The sequence below is a fragment of the Camelus bactrianus genome, chromosome 1, assembly GCF_048773025.1.
Source record: "Camelus bactrianus isolate YW-2024 breed Bactrian camel chromosome 1, ASM4877302v1, whole genome shotgun sequence".
Classification (NCBI taxonomy): domain Eukaryota; kingdom Metazoa; phylum Chordata; class Mammalia; order Artiodactyla; family Camelidae; genus Camelus; species Camelus bactrianus.
This window is the reverse complement of record NC_133539.1, coordinates 120,779,347-120,796,057: the sequence shown is the minus strand read 5'-3', so window position 1 is coordinate 120,796,057 and position 16,711 is coordinate 120,779,347. Positions and strand designations below refer to the sequence as shown.

The following is a 16,711-nucleotide window of genomic DNA, read 5'->3' as shown; positions in this document are numbered from 1 at the left end:
AATTCATTCTACAAGGCCACCTGACACCAAAACCAGTCAGACACTACAAAAAAAGAAAAATATAAGCCATTATCTCTGGTGAATATAGATGTAAAAATCCTCAACAGAATATTAGCAAACTGAACCAAACAGCATATAAAAGTATCACACACAGTGATCAACTTGGATTTATTCTAGGGATGCAAGAATGGTTCAGCATCTGCAAATCAATCAGTGTGATACACCACATTCACAAAAGGAAGGACAAAGATCACTTGATCACTTCAATAGATGCATAAAAAGCATTTGACAAAATTCAACATCCATTCATGACCAAAATCTCTGATCAAAGTGAGTACAGAGGGAACATATCTCAACCCAACAAAGACCATTTATGACAAATCCACAGCTAACATCATATACAATGGTGAAAAGGTCAACTGTTTTCCCATAAATTCAGGAACAAGACAAGGCTATCCACTCTCACCACTTCTATTTAACATAGTTTTGGAAGTCGTCGCCACAGGAATCAGACAAGCAAAAGAAATACAAGGGCCCCCAATGGGGAGGGAAGAAGTAAAACTGTCACTATTTGCATACGACATGAAACTAACACCTCCACACAAAAACCATTAGAACCAATAAATGAACTCAGTAAAGATTCAGGATACACGATTAATATACAGAAATCTGTTGTTTTTCTATAAACTAAAAACTATCAGAAAGAGAAAGCAAGAAAACAATCCCATTGAAAATTACCAAAGCAATCTTGAGAAAAAAAAGCTGGAGATACACCATCCTGGATTTCAAACTATACTGCAAAACTACAGTAATCAAAACAAAGTGGTACTAGCACAAAAACAGAAAAACAGCTCAATGGAACAGAAAGAGAGCCACAAAATAAACTTACACACATATGGTCAATGAATCTCTGATAAAGGAGAAAAAAATATACAATGGGGAAAAGACTGTCCCTTCAGCAAGTGGTGCTGGGAAAACTGGACAGATACATGTAAAAGAATGAAGTTAGAACATTTCCTCACACCGTATATAAAAATAAACTCAAAATGGATTAAAGACCTAAATGTAAGATCTGAAACCATAAAACTCCTAGAAGAGAACATAGGCACAACATTCTCTGACATAAATAATAGCAATATTTTTTTGGATCTGTCTCCTAAGGCAAAGGAAATAAAAGCAAAAATAAACAAATGAGATCTAATTAAACTTAAAAGCTTTTGCACAGCAAAGAAAACCACTGACAAAACAAAAAGATGATCTACCAAATGGGAGAAAACATCTGCAAATGGTACAACCCTCAAGGGGGTCAATATCCAACCTAGATAAACAGCTCATACAACTCAACAACAAAAAACCAAAAACAAACAAACAAACAAAAACCCCGAAACAACTCAATTTCAAAAAATGAGCACAGAACTTGAATAGACCTTTTACAAAGAAGACAGCCAGATGGCCAACAGGCACATGAAAAGATGCTCAATATCACTAATCATCAGAGAAACACAAATCAAAACTACAATTAGGTATCATCTCACACCAGTCAGAATGGCCATCATTCAAAAGTCTACAAACAATAAATGCTAGAGAGGGTGTGGAGAAAAGTGAACCCTCCTACACCGTTGCTAGTAATGTAGTTTGGTGCAGCCACTATGGAAAACAGTATGGTGGTTTCCCAAAAACTAAAAATAGAGTTACCATATGATCCAGCAATCCAAGTCCTGGGTATATAACCAGAAAAGATGAAAACCCTTGTTCAAAATTATACGTGTACCCCAGTGTTCAAAGCAGCACTATTTACAATAGCCAAGACATAGAAGCAACCAAAATGTCCATCGACAGATGACTGGATAAAGAAGCTGTGGTATCTTTATACAATGGAATACTACTCAGCCATGAAAAAGAATAAAACAATGCCATTTGCAGCAAAAAGGATGGACCTAGAGATTATCATACTAAGTGAAACAAGTCAGAGAAAGACAAATACTCTACGTCATTTACATGTGGAATCAAAAAAATGATACAAATGAACATATATAGCAAAACAGAAACAGACTCACAGATACAGAGAACAAACTAGTGGTTATGAGAGAGGAGGGGGGAGGGGCAGGTTAGAAGAATGGGATTAAGAGATACAAACTATGTATAAAATAGATAAGCAACAGGGATATATTGAATAGCACGGGGCATTACAGCCATTATACTGTAATAACTTTTAATGGAGTATAATCTGTAAAAATACCAAATCACTGTGTTGTACTCCTGAATCTAATATAATAGTGTAAATCAACTATACTTCAATAGTATAATTGCAGCATGCATCATATTTTACATATTTCACCAATATGTACCATATTTATAATTTTTTTTTTTTTTTAGTTTTTAGGAATTTTGTTTTGGCAAAGCAGAATCATCCACTACATTAAATTGGTGTTCTAAATTGGGGTCTTATTGCACTTGCTTGGATGTGATATACACATTTGTTTTCATTTGATAGTTGCCTAGCAACTAGGAGCACATAGGATTTGCAGCTAGATTGACATATGACCATGTTAAAATAACATGATGTTTAAACACCATTTTGCAAGAACGGATTTTCCTTTAAATAAGATTCCTGCCTAGTGCATGCTGGGAAACACTGCTTTCCTCGACATCAGGGCCATGCTGTCCTCCAGAAGGTGTGGGCTGCTGGGTGCTTCCACGTTAAACCACTAAGTATAAATGAAGCCTGATGTCAGAGGAAGACGTACTTGCAGGAATTCTGAGGAACATTTCATCTTGCCATTTTGCTCCTGGATAGGTGGGAGGGACCTATTTACCTATTCTATTCTAGAATAGAGGTGTCTATTCTGAGAAACTCTCTGCTTCCTTGCAATCTGGCAGGATAGGGTCACAATGGACCTCACTCTGGGCTTTCAGGGTCTGCAGTCAGGGGTCCAAGCTCAGTCAAGCACAGGGAGGAGTAGACAGCAGCCAAAGGGGCTATTCTCCTTCTGAGATTCAAGATCCATCAGATGCATTATTTACATTCTCATTCAGGATAAAAATTTAAAGCAAACTATTTACATGTGCAGTGACATTGTGGAGTCTTTCAGGCTGTGCTTTGGGAATGAAACAGTGAGTCACAGGGAACCCTGGACGTCACAGAGACAACACTGGGATACATGGTAGTAAATGGCTCAGCTGAGGTGTCAAAAGTTGCTTTAAAAAGTACGAAGTGTGGATTTTGACTGCCAGTTAAGACAGGCTTCAAAGAGGACACAGTTTCAATAAGGGCCATGAGGGGTGGGTAGGGCTTCACAGACGGAACAGGGCCCCAGGCAGGGTGGCCAGAGGCCCTGGAGGGTGAAACAATAGTTCACAGAAGGCAGACGGGAGTCCAGCGTGGCCGGAACTCAGGCTACGGTGGGGAGAGGCGCGAAGGGAGGTTGGGGCGGCTTAAGGCTGAATCCCAGGTTCTATTCTGGAGTAAGCTTCCATCAGGCATTTCTGAGGAAACCATGAATTTTACAGCAACATTGTAAGAGAGCTCATGAGGAGGTTTTAAAAACATCAATCTAGAAAGCCAGCTTGATGTGTAACTTCTGCTACAGAAAATGGAATACATCAAGAGCCTTTCCTTCAGGGAACTTATCAGCCTCCTCAGCCCCGTAACCTGCCATCAGCCCCGCTAAGCACCCCTCGGCCAATCAACAGTCACTTGTAAACAACAGCAGCGCCAACTCACAGAAGACTCATGTCTTCATTCTCCTCTCCTTCTGAGCTGAGGAGTCTGCAGGCGTCCTCAAGCATCGCTGGTGGGTACTGATTGAATCCTCCTGTTGAATGAGAAAAGTTACAGTTTCATATTTTTTTTAAATGTTTACTTCTTTTTTTAACTTTAAAATTTTAATTTATTTTTAAATTTATTTAAAAATTTTTTTTTGTAGGGGGAAGTAATTTGGTGTGTAGATATATATATATATATATATATATATATATATATATATATATATATATTTTATTTTTTTTTTTAATGGAGGCACTGGGGTTTGAACCTAGAAACTTGTGCATGCTAAGAATGCACTCTACCCTTGAGCTATACCCACTCTCCCTTAAAAAAAAATACTTTATTTAAAAAAAAACTTTGTTTTGTTGGGGGGAGATAATTAGGTTTATTTGTTTGTTTGTTTATTTATTTTATCAAACGTGCTAGGGATTGAACCCAGGACCTCATGCATGCTAAGCATGCGCTCTATCACTGAGCTCTGCCTTCCCCTCGCCTAAAATTTTAAACTAGAAATTTTATTTGTTAGGGAAAGAGAATTCCAACAGGAACCTTCCTGCTACAACACATGTTCCTAAAATATTTCAGGACAATCTGGCCTGGATGAAAACAGAAAATAGTAGCAATTGGAAAGCGTGTTCAGAACCTGATGTTAGACTGTTTTGCAGCCAAAGAACTGCCAAGGTCATGGACACGGACCTCCTCAGCTTGTTTGCGTGAGTGTGACTTGTGATGCAGACACGCTTGATTTCCATATGCACAGCCTAACATAATTGAACAGAAATTTCATTCTGTCATGCTTTTTCACGCAGTCTTATGCTAATAGCGCACATGTCAGAAAGGTAATATTTTATGACATGATGTTATTTCTGTGCTTCTGCACCAAACAACACTGATTTCCTAGGAGGGAAATAATCAGAGGGTACTGACCTAAATAATGTGTCCCTTTACCCCTTCCTGTTGTTCCATAACCTGCAGAATATTGAGAAATATACGTATACATCCCCCTCACTCAGGAAAATAAATAGTTTTTAGTGAAAGGAGACCTTTGGCCATTGAATGATCAAAGACTCCATGAAAATATCTCAGAGAATACTTATGGTTTTACAATAATCACATTTCTCTGGTTCTAAGAGGAGCATTGTTTTTCTAATCCTCTGAAATAAGACTATGTCTTCGCATCAGTTGCAGTTGGCAGGTGCTGTCCGGGAGGCGGGAGCAGTGACACTGCTGTCATCACCTGTGCAGGTGGGAATGCCCAACAGTCATCACCAACACACATGACTCAGGTGGAAATCAAAAGTAAGCTGGCCCTAGGAGGGCTGGGTGTAGTTCAGCGGTAGAGCGCATGCTTAGCATGCATGAGGTCCTGGGTTCAATCCCCAGTGCCTCCATTTAAAAAAAGAGAGAGAAGAAACGTAAGCTAGCTCTCGATAGTTGCAAAGCTTACTTAAGAGCCCAGCAAGACCAGCGTTGGGTTACTTTATAGGGTCTTTTTAACTTGCCACACCATCATCAGTCTTGACAGCTTAAAGAACAACACTGCACTGAAAAAAGTGGGCATCGATGCCTCTGAGTCAAGAAGTAGCTCACAAGAGTCAAATTTTGAACAAGAAGAAGTCTTAGGAATGCCTTAATCAATCTGTTTCACGTATGCATGTGCAAGAGTGACATGGTCGTCTGTAAAAGAACTCTTTCCGTTACCATAAAATAAAAAGCTCTAAGAGGAAAGTTGATATCAACATTTACCCAGAAGCCCTTCTTTCTTCCTTTTTACATCATATAATGGCACATTATACAATGGAAGGCATTTAGGGTTAAAGAAATAACATGACTTCCCCAAGGGAACGATGACTGGATTCTTCAACCGCACATGAGTCAGAGGAGAAAGGAAAATGGTTCTCCTCCTCCAATGAGGAGTCAACTGTGAAGACGCTGTCACGCTGGTGATATTGGAGTTTCCCTGAATACGGGGGCAATGTGGGGCTTCTAGGGGGCTGGGACTGGTTCCAGTGGAACCTAAGTCCAAGCCCGCCAGAGTCCCAGAAAGAACGGACTCAGCCCCAACTCCGCGGGAACCCCGCAGAGCAGGCTTTCTCAGCTCAGCGCTGTTGACACTTGGGGCTGGACCGTTCTTTCCACTGGAGGGGACGAGGGTGTCCTGTTTAACAGCGTCCCTGGTTTCTAGATACCAGTACTCTCCTCTCCCTCAGTTGTGACAACCAAAAATGCCTCCAGACATCCCCAAAAGGCATCTTGTGGGGGGACCATCCCCCACTGAGAACCACTGCTCTAGGAAGAGGGTCTCAAGCCATTTGTGGTGAAGGACAAGGTGTCACACTGATCCGTTTGCTTTACATCTTGTTCAACGAGACCAAATCTGCTGTTCACACACTTGTAAGATGTGGCCATGTCAGATTGCTTTAAACGTTTCTGGACGCTTATTCTCAATTTCTGTACTTCTCTCTGCACTGACCATTTCGTGCACTAGAGCCCATCCCAGGGGTGACACGTTCTGGTGTAGAACCTTACTACTCAAAGTGTGCTCTGTGGACCAGAAGCAACGACATCGCTGGGGAGCCTCTTAGCAACGCTGCATCTCAGCCTCCACCCCCCACACACTGGGTCAGAACCTGCGATTGAACAGGGGTCTTGTGTGATGTGTTTGCTCAGACTCTTTGGGAACGGCACAGGATGGTGTTACCACCCTCACCCCAGTCTCCAGGGTCCGCCAAGTTTGGAAATAAACCAGGTGTAGGAGGGGGAACTTGTATTTAAATGCTCCTCCTGGAGACCACTTACGAGCTTCTTTATGCTGAGTGAGTGTGGCTCGGGAGACCTCCAGTCACCTGTAATTCCTGGTGCTGAGACTTTAGCAAAGAAACTGTCTACCATGAAAAAGGTCCCATTGCATTATAACCAAGTCGTAAACAGGGCAAAACCAGAACGTGTCCTATTCCTGTCCCTATCTCAACATCTCACCCATGTATTTGGGTTAGCGCTAGATACAAAGATAGGTTGGGTTGTCAATATTATCAAGAAACACTAAATTATTAAAACGAAGCAGAAAAACCAAATAGCGACTTACGTCGAACTGAGTACACAAATGGCTTTAAAAACTTCACGATGTAATCCAGATTCGGTTTATGAACTCTCCCAAGTTGTATCAGATGGTGATCCAGTGGGTGGCTGGCTAGCTCCTCCATGTCCGCCCTATGGGTTGACCCCAGGGAAACCACAAATATGACATATCCCTGACACTTGGCCCGCAGAGCCGTCTTCTTTAAGAATTCCTTTCTCTCACGATTTTCTCCAGCAGAGATCACAAGGATGATCCTGTGTTTTCTCAGGTTGGGTGTTCTTGCGAAGAGATTCTCCACAGTCCACAGCAGGGCCTGGCCAATGGTAGCTTCTCCATGTAGCTGCTGGAGGTTAGTCTGAATGTGTCTCTTCATTAGAACTTGACTGTCATACGTTGTAAACTCAAACTCGGTTTTTACCACATCCTTCTTTCTCCTATCCCAAGGAGAATAGGTCAACAAAGCAACTCTATCACCAGAGTCTGAGATGACAGGGTCTGAGGCAATGATGAAGTTGTCAAGCATCGAGCTCACCAAGGTTTTCACACCCTTAAACTCATCTCTTGCCATATTCTGAGAATTGTCTAAGAGGAAGGCTACATCCACGTATGAGTCTTCGGGCAAGAAAATCTCTCTGCTGCAAGCACTCGGAAAACATTTATCTGAAAACACATAGAGACTCATCACTGATTCAAGGTCAACACAAGACACTGTTGAGATCTTCAAGGAATAAGTGACTGATGATAGAGAATTAATAACCTGATCAGTACCTCTTCCGCCTCACATCACTTAAATTAATAAGGAATTTTCAACACCCCCACAATTTCTGTGGCCACTGACAGACAATCTGGGAATGTCTTTGTTGAAAGCAGACGTAGGTAGCATATGTACTTGAAGTCTACAAGTCATATCCAAACTCATTTCAAAAATATTTGTAATATTTTAGAGGCTTTTGGTACAAACAACCCAATTGTCCCCAAGAAAACCCACATCAATTGGCAACATCATCTAAACCAACTTTCACATTCTATGGAAACTTCAGACATTGCAGAGATTGGAACCCTGACCTGCGGTATTGGAGGACTGGAAAACTTAAAATAGGATCTACAATCCAAAATGGACATTTCTGATAAAGCCAGATTTAATGGCTCACCCAGAAGGCATTTGTTTCGGCACAATAAATCCTCCTCATTAGTCTTACCATAGCAAAGGGTACAGCGCCGCAGTCTCTCTAATGGTTCGTATTCCCCATCTGGAGGCACAGGGAGCACCTGGAAGGTCCCGGTGTCGTCAAACTGCATTGAAAAAGAAGTATGTGCTTATTTGACTGCTTTCTTTAATCACTATCAGGAGTCCATCATGCCCCACTTTGAGAGTTTGGAAAGCACGCAACTGACCACCATCACCTCGCATCACAGCCCCTCGCTCCACTCGGTGCATCTTCACCAGCACACACACGCTATGTCCCTGTGAGCCTAAACACAAGCCCGGAGAAGTATACACATCAGGTATTAGCGTCCCAATTTTATGATGAGAAAACTCCTGCAAGATAACCACAAGATTCACCCACAGGGTGAAGCAAGTATTAAAATCTCATTCCTGAGTAAGCGAGAAAGAGAAAGAAAAATACCATATGATATCACTCATATGTGGAATCTAAAAAAAGAAAAAAGAAGACACTGATGACCTCATCTACAAAACAGAAACAGACTCACAGACATAAAAAACAATCTTATGGTTACCAGGGAGAAAGAGGGTGGGAAGGGATAAATCGGGAGTTTGAGATTTGGAAATGCTAACTACTGTATATAAAATAGATAAACAAGGTCCTACTCTATAGCACAGGGAACTCTATTCACTATCTTGTAGTGATCTATAATGGAAAAGAACATGAAAATGAACGTATGTATTTATACGTATGATTGAAACATTAAGCTGCACACCAGAAATTGACACCACATTGTAAACTGAGTGCACTTCGATAAAAAAAAAATAAGTTAATGGTATACCTGGGGGAAAAAAATTATCATTCTTATTTCCAAGCCTGCAATTCTGCACTGAGTTTTTTCACACTCCTGCAAGTGCGTCGGCTTCTGAAGCTAGGTCCTGCCGAAATGTTCCATTCCAAGTTTCCTTCGGCCTCTTTAAGCAGTGATTCCAGCGATTTCCACCCCAATCACACCGCCCACGAGAAGGCGTCATCCGTCAGGTGCCAAGTGGGCATTCCCAACCACAGATTCCAACAGACAGTCTACTCCCAAAGGCAGAGGCAGGAGACAGAAGACACCAGGTCTGTTCAAAACTCTTGCCAGCACACTGCCCGGTTTTGTCTGTTTCTTGATGCCATTTTTGCTTTGATCCTCACTGAAATGGGCAACACACGGCATCCATTCAGTGACTCAAGAACTATTTATTGGGTATTTAGTCTGTAGGAGACACTATGCAAAACAGACACTTTGATTACAGTGAAAGAAATCTATCGCTCCCACGTGCTGAGAGCATCCCTCAGTCCACAGAGAGGTTCATACTTCGCTACTCCTTCTTCGGGAAAGTAGAGGTTAGAAAAGCCATACCCTCTGTCTTTCTGTAAAGTGCCGAGTGAGCATTTGGAAACATTTATCATCATTCCAGCCTTAGAGTTAGGAAGTACCTACTACATTCCTGCTCTCTACCTTTTATTTTTAAGGAAAAAAGCCATTTATTTTTAAATATGGTACTATACCTGCATAAACAAAATATTTAGTATAATCTTCACCAACTTTTTTTTAACTGAAGTACAGTCAGTTACAATGTGTCCATCTCTGGTGTACAGCACAGTGTCCCAGTCATGCATATGCATACATATATTCATTTTCATATTCTTTTTCATTAAAGGTTATTACAAGATATTGAACATAGTTCCCTGTGCTACACAGAAGAAACTTTTTAAATCTGTTTTTGTGTATATCTTCACTAACCTTCATTCCCTTTTATAAAATTTACATATAGCAAGACACCATGTAGTATTATTTTCTATCATATTCCCTTGAACTAAGTGAACTTGACCATAATGCACGTGTACTAGCTAATAACACTTAACATATTCTGAGGAATTATCTTTAATGTAAATAAACTTTCTCCATATACTGAGATCTTTATAAAATGATGACTAAACAGTATAATTTTTCATTTCTTTTTTTCATATTCCATAACACTCAAATTTGATACCACTCACAGAATTAACCACTGTTTTAGTTTTTCTGCTGTGTATGAAACTGAATGCTTTGGGTGCTATTTGGTATTCGACCTGGTTGGTCCCCCAAGTAAAGATTCAGCGCTGCCTTGGTAAATCAAGGAAGTTCATTCACAGGAGTAAACCACACACTTCGTTTGTTCATTCATTCATTCATTCATTCATTCATTCAACAAACATTTACTGAATGCCTACAATGGTAAATAGGTACTGGGGATACAGGACTGAACAAAGCAGATAAAATCTCTATCTTACATTTGAGTCAGGGGACACACACCATAACATAATACATAAATAATCTATCCAGTATGAGGGGAGGTGATTATTTTTATAGAAAATACAGCGTCTTCCTTCTGTCCTTTCTGCCAGGATCGATTGTGATTCTCCCTGTGGCTCTTAGTTTCAAAAATTTGTGGATACATTACAAGCAGGTTGGGTCTCTCCATGCTGTAGAGGGCTTATTTTTTTTTCAATAGAAACACGTGTATTTGTACAAAAAGTGACCTTCATAACCTCTTGGAGGACCTAATGGCTTTACCCAGCTCTAGGAGCATGTATTTCATGGATAATAGGAATATATTTCAAAATAGCAGGAACAGGAGATGGGAGAAGATTTTCAGTTTTGTAGGGAGAAAGGTGGGGGCATAGATCCCACGAGAATCTGTGAATCCAAGAGGGACAGAGCCTCTTGGGGAAAAGGTTCATACACATCAAGGTTTCACACAACATCAGGGATTCGAAGACCCCCTAAACGTCACTCACCACGTTAAGACCAGCGGTTGCACGGTATCCCCTGAGTGGACCACAGGTCTGAGAGCCACCAGACCTGCAGAGGGCTGGGAGGGCATGGGTTCACTACCCTTTCTATCAGACAGACCTGAGTTCGAATCTCAATTTTGCCACCGAGCAGTGGTACCAAACTGGAGGAGTCACTCAAACTCTCCCGGCCTCGGTTTCCTGATTTTTAAATGGAGGTACCAAGTGCATTCACTTCTGAGGGCTGGGAGGCTATCTTGAGTGTGGATGTAAAGCTCTAGGGCCCGATCCTGGCGCACGGCGGGGAGGGAGCTGCTGGCATTGACTGACCACTTGTTTGTGTAGCTACTGGATTTCACGGACACGGGCAACAAAACAGCTGTGAAAACTGCAAAGGTGGATACGAGGCCCCATCGCTCCCCCGACTCTCCCAGTATTCCCATCCTGCCAGCACCAATGTCTTCTTTTCAAATGGAAGTGCTGAGGATTGAACCCAGGACCTCGTGCATGCTAAGCACTCACTCTACCACTGAGCTACACCCTCCGCCTAGTGCCAATATATTAAAATTAAAGTCAGTGCCAAGGAAAGTACTTACCCCAAAAGCCTCATCAAGGAAATTCCTCTCATTATAAGCAATGACTGCCGGGCTGATCTCCAGGGCGCTGAACTCCATGGTGGCCGTGATGATGGATGACCTACTGGTGGCTTGTCCGTTGCTAAAAAACACAGCAACCCTCTGCACACTGGCTCCCGCGGACGTCCGCTTGAAGACATTCCGGGCCACAAACCGCATTGCGTTCCCGATGTCTCGGACTTCTCTAGACTTTGAATATTTTATCTGGGAAAGAAGTTGAAGGAGGTGCTTCTTGTTACGGTAGTCAGACGGATGGATCAGATAGCTGGTGGCTGAGTCGTAGGAAAGCACAGCCACCCTTGCTCCCACGGGGCAGTTACTTTCCCGGATGTTGAGGTCACTGACGATGGAAGTGATGGTGTTCCTCGTTTCATTGAATCTCAGCTCTGTGATGTCAGAGGACTGGTCCAGGGCAAATACCAGATCCATTGGGTACATGGGACACTTTTCTACAGAAATGAGAAGCAGAAGTCTTAGGTTGTTTTAATGCATCAAAAGCCTTTCCCATCCATCTTTTACTCCAGTGAGGTGAGTTTATGCTGAGGTCTGGGAAAAGGCAAGTAATACCCAAAGGTCTAAGACCAGAGGTACCCACACGCAAAGGAAGAAAAGGACTCTGCTTCTTTAGCTGGAAGGTGTTACCTAAACACAGAGCAGTGTGTTTGGCTCTAAAATGCTCAGACTTCACCACCCTCCCCATTATCAGTCTGCTATTTAAAAGGACACCGGAGGGAGCATGTGGGCTGATGGAACTGTCCTGCACCTTGACTGTGATGACTGTGGTGGTGGTTACAGGAATCTATACATGTGTGAAAAACCCAACGAAAGAGTGGACTTTACTGTATGTACATTTTTAAAAGGAGACGATTGATCAGAAAATCGGAAAGTTTATTCTCTTCAAAGAGTTTCAGAGATGATCTACTACGAATGAGAGTCAGTTGAAAGAGATTCATCCACTCACACAGCAAATATTAAGTACCCACCCCGTGAGACGCAGGGGGACAGGTGCTGTGAGATACGTGCAAAGATAAACCGAAGGCAGGTCTGCCCTCAAGGGTCTTGTCCAGGGAGAATCATTATTTTGAAAGGCAGAGAGTGATTATTATTCTTAATGGAGATCAGAGGACAAAGAGGCTGTTTCCAGAGAGAGGGGATCCCAGAGGCTTCGTGAAAGCTAGCTTGGGGATGAAAGCAAGGGTGACAGGAGGAAGGGAGAGGCATGGACCACGGCAGGGTTGCAACAAGCCATGATAATGGCAGGACTGTCTGTAATTCCCAACGCAATCCTGCTAGTCTCATGATGACTGCGCTTGGGGAATTTCACTCTGTATCAAACATAACTTTTCAAAGACCTTGTTAAAGTCTGAACACAGGAAAAAGAAGTTCTCTGGGAAGTAAGCAACCCTCCCCACCGCCACCTACGTAGGCTGTTCTCGCCCCAATCCGGCTAACTCCCAGAGAGCATTAAACTCAACACATCCCCTTATCCTCAACCATTGTTCTCAGTAATAGATGGAAGAGGAGGCAGTGATTTCGAGATGTGTTTTAAATCAAGACATTTGACTGCAAAGGAATTTTTAAAATGTGAACAAACTCTTATAAAGTGAGAACAATGAAATAGTCCCGATTTCTTAGCCCTATACTAAAAATTATTAATGAAGTGATAAATAAGCATCTTTGTAACTGACCTATTGTCAGAGATTCTCCCAGAAGGCAGCATCAATTTTTATTTATTTTTAACCTCTCCCTTTCCTAGTGCCCCAGCAGGGTACTTGATAAATTTAATTCAGATCCATGAAGTTTTATTGAGTGCTTAGATGTGTGATGGATTCTGGGGGGGGGGGGGGGGACAGGGTGGAGGTGTTAAAGTGAATGGTGCCAAATTTTGGGATGAGCTCGAAGACCATGTGGGTCTCCATCAGCAGGTCTCCAAGAGACCGGAAGCTCTTGGACTTGGCCTGATCGGCTCCATCCAAGGGTCTAAGGCTGCACCTAACACTGACTGTGGTCCAGGTTCTGGGAAGAGCATCCTCCGTCCTCCAGGTCAGACTGACAAGTGTCGGGCACGTGGAGATGCAGGTGTGAAGGGAGGTCAGAGGGAGGAAAGGAAACATCACTCGTCCAAGAAGCGTGTCCCTGGGGTGGGCAGTGGATGGACAGCAGAAGTGGTCAGGCAGGAAGTCCTGACACCCAGCTGCCCAGCAAGGCAGCGAAGACCATGAGCTGTGAACGGTGGCAGGACCCAGAGAGAACAGTAGGGTGATGTGGCCAGCGGCGGGCAATCAGCATTTCATAGTCAGGTCAAAATGTGAATTAACCGTACATACAGTCATAACCCACAGATAGACAGGGGTGTCTGCAGAGAAGGGAGAAGCCCCTGTTCCCATAGGGCGTGAGGGCTGCTTCTCAGTCGGTTTTATCAGAATGCAAGAAGCAGGCATCATTCAGCAAGAAACGAAATACAGTAAGATTACTCACCTTTCCAACAAGCTATTAAAAAAAAGAAAGAGAAAGAGCCTGTTACATTTTTGGAACCCAGACTAAAAATACTCCAAATTCCCCCGCCACAATTTCAACAAAGCTGAATATTCTGTTTGACTCTATGGCAAAGGAGGCTAGTTCCTCATTATGGGGAGCCAAGGTTAAGGACGGAGGAAGACACAGGATTTTATTCATTTGTGAGCCTTTCTGACCTTTCCTCCCTGAGACGCCTGGCCAGCAGACGCTAGCAGAACTCTGGTTGAAATCTGAATCACTGATCACTTGTCCTAGGAGCAGACGAGATGAGCCTCTTATTAAACAGCAAGACAGCTAAAATGCAGTGTGCTTTGTCTCCCTCCTTCCAGCCTTCGGAGAGCCTTTCAGCAAGGCAGGGCTCAGACACAGGGTCTTATTTTCTTCCCCAGTGAACACCTCGGGAACCTCTATTTTTTTTTTTCTGCAGAACCCTGAGGATGTCCAAATGCACTTTGTCTCTGCTAAAAAAAGAAACAGCCCCTGTGTGTGAGTGAGCTCCGTATCCAACAGGAGGGGAACCCCTAGGGCTTTCTCCCGAGCCAACCGGCATCTGGTTTCTCCCAGTGATTTACTCAGAGAGCTGGAGACGATTCAGGGAGGGGGAAAGTGGTAAATCTTTAGGAAAGCACAGGCCTGATGATTTCCATGTTCCTTTTACTCCATTCCTAGGAAGCCAATGAATCACTCTGATACACTCAGAAGATTTTCCTGGCACTGGCAACAAACTGGCCCCCGTCCAGCTGTTCCATGGCTCACCTCCCCCCTCACATCATGTTTCTGTTTGTCTTCACCCAGCAGCAGCTGACACGCTAGCTTCCTGCTGAGAGAGCTCCCAGAACCCACAGCCTTATCTCAGTATGGCTAGAGCTCCTGTGGGACTGGAGAACTCATGTGTTAGAGCAGGAATACGACCTCACAGGACCTCGGAGATGTCACCCCTCCAGTGAGGTGGCTGAATGAGCACTGAGACCTGTCGCCCCCACGCTAACATCAGAGCTGCACTCTGGAGTTCCACGCTCTCATCTGCACCCTGTTTGGTGACAGAGCCCAGCAGCTCTCCCCTGGGCCCCCTCATTTCCTGGCTAACCCCTTTCCTGCTGTGATGAAAAACCTCAAATTCCAGGTCCTCCAAGGCGGGTACCACCTCCCCAGCTCTCTCACCTCCTTGGATCATTTGATGTAGATCACACACTCCCTTCCACCAGGGGCTCTCCTTCTGTCCCTGCCTGTGGCCCCAGGCTGGTTTTCACCTCCTCCCTGTGCGGGAGGGTCTCTCACATGGGTCTGCCTCCCTGGGAGCATCTCTCCACTGGCTTCTTCCTGCTTCTTTCCCACACTTGGCAGGATTTCCTCATCTCTACTTTCCTGCCCCTCTGCCACTTTTTTTTTTGAAATTGAAGTATAGTCAGTTACAATGTGTCCATTTCTGGTGTACAGCATCATGCTTCAGGCATCCATATACATACAGATATTTGTTTTCAGATTCTTTTTCATTATAGGTTACTACAAGATATCGAATATAGTTCCCTGTGCTACACAGAAGAAACTTGCTGTTTATCCGTTTTACATATAGTAGTTAGTATCTGTTGATCCCAAACTCCTAGTTTATCCAAACCTATCCTCCTTTCCCCTTTGGTAATCATAAGTTTGTTTACTATGTCTGTGAGTCTGTTTCTGTTTTGTAGATGAGTTCATTAGTGCCTTCTTTTTTCTTTTGCTTTCTTTTAGATTGCATAAATGAGTGATATCATATGGTATTTTTCTTTCTCTTTCTGGCTTACTTCACTTAGAATGACATTCTCCAGGGACATCCATGTTGCTGCAAATGGCATTATTTTATTCTTTTTTAAGGCTGAGTAGTATTCCATTATATAAATATACCACATCTTCTTTATCCAATCATCTGTTGATGGACATTCAGGTTGTTTCCATGTCTTGGCTGTTGTATATAGTGCTGCTGTGAACATTGGGATGCAGGTACCTTTTTGAATTTGAGTTTCCTCTGGCGACCTCAGCCTCCTCTGAGTCTCTTCCCCTGATCCTCCCCTTTATGGGAGCCCCGTTTCATCGGCTGCCTGGAGATCATGTGCCTCTAGGGCCCGCACAGCATTCCTCGGCCTCTACAACGTTTCAACTCATCGTCTCTTCCTGCTCACGGATTCCCTTTCACAACTCCTCTGCCTCCTCACCCACGGCAATACCAAACTTCTCCCGCTCTGGCCCTGCAGAGGTTCTAAACTTGCTATTGTCCTGTTCTTTCCTGGCCGCACATCTGCAATGACTACATTTCTATCCAGTCTACTTCAGTGAGTCTCTGTGATTTTCCCACCTTACACGCATCTGATGGTGACTGCATAAGTGTTATCATCACCCGCAATGGAGACAAGAAGGATCACCTAAAATTCTACCACCTAAACACAACAGATTTTTACTTTTGTTCAATTTCTCTTCTAGCATTTCTTTCTATGTGTGTGTGTGTGTGTGTATAGGTAATAGGTATACACACACACACACACACACACACCTATATGTAAAAGTAAGGATTTAATTTACTTTTTAATGACTATTTTTCAGGGCAGGGGGGAGGGTATAGCTCAGCGGTAGAACACATGCTTAGCGTGCATGAGGTCCTGGGTTCAATCCCCAGTACCTCCATTTAAAAAAATAAATAAACCAACACACATTACTATGCATAGAATAGATGAATGGCAAGGACCTACTATCTAGC

At 43.1% G+C, this 16,711-nt stretch overlaps 1 protein-coding gene across 1 annotated transcript in view; it reads right to left on the bottom strand.

Moving 5' to 3' along the window:
* The window catches only part of COL6A5 (collagen type VI alpha 5 chain), a 117,120-nt gene that overhangs the window by 31,510 nt on the left and 68,899 nt on the right, over positions 1–16,711 (bottom strand). The window contains 5 exon segments of the mRNA XM_010961237.3: positions 3,725–3,815; positions 6,852–7,505; positions 8,045–8,138; positions 11,428–11,915; positions 13,945–13,956. Coding sequence (XP_010959539.2) covers positions 3,725–3,815; positions 6,852–7,505; positions 8,045–8,138; positions 11,428–11,915; positions 13,945–13,956 — 1,339 coding nt within the window.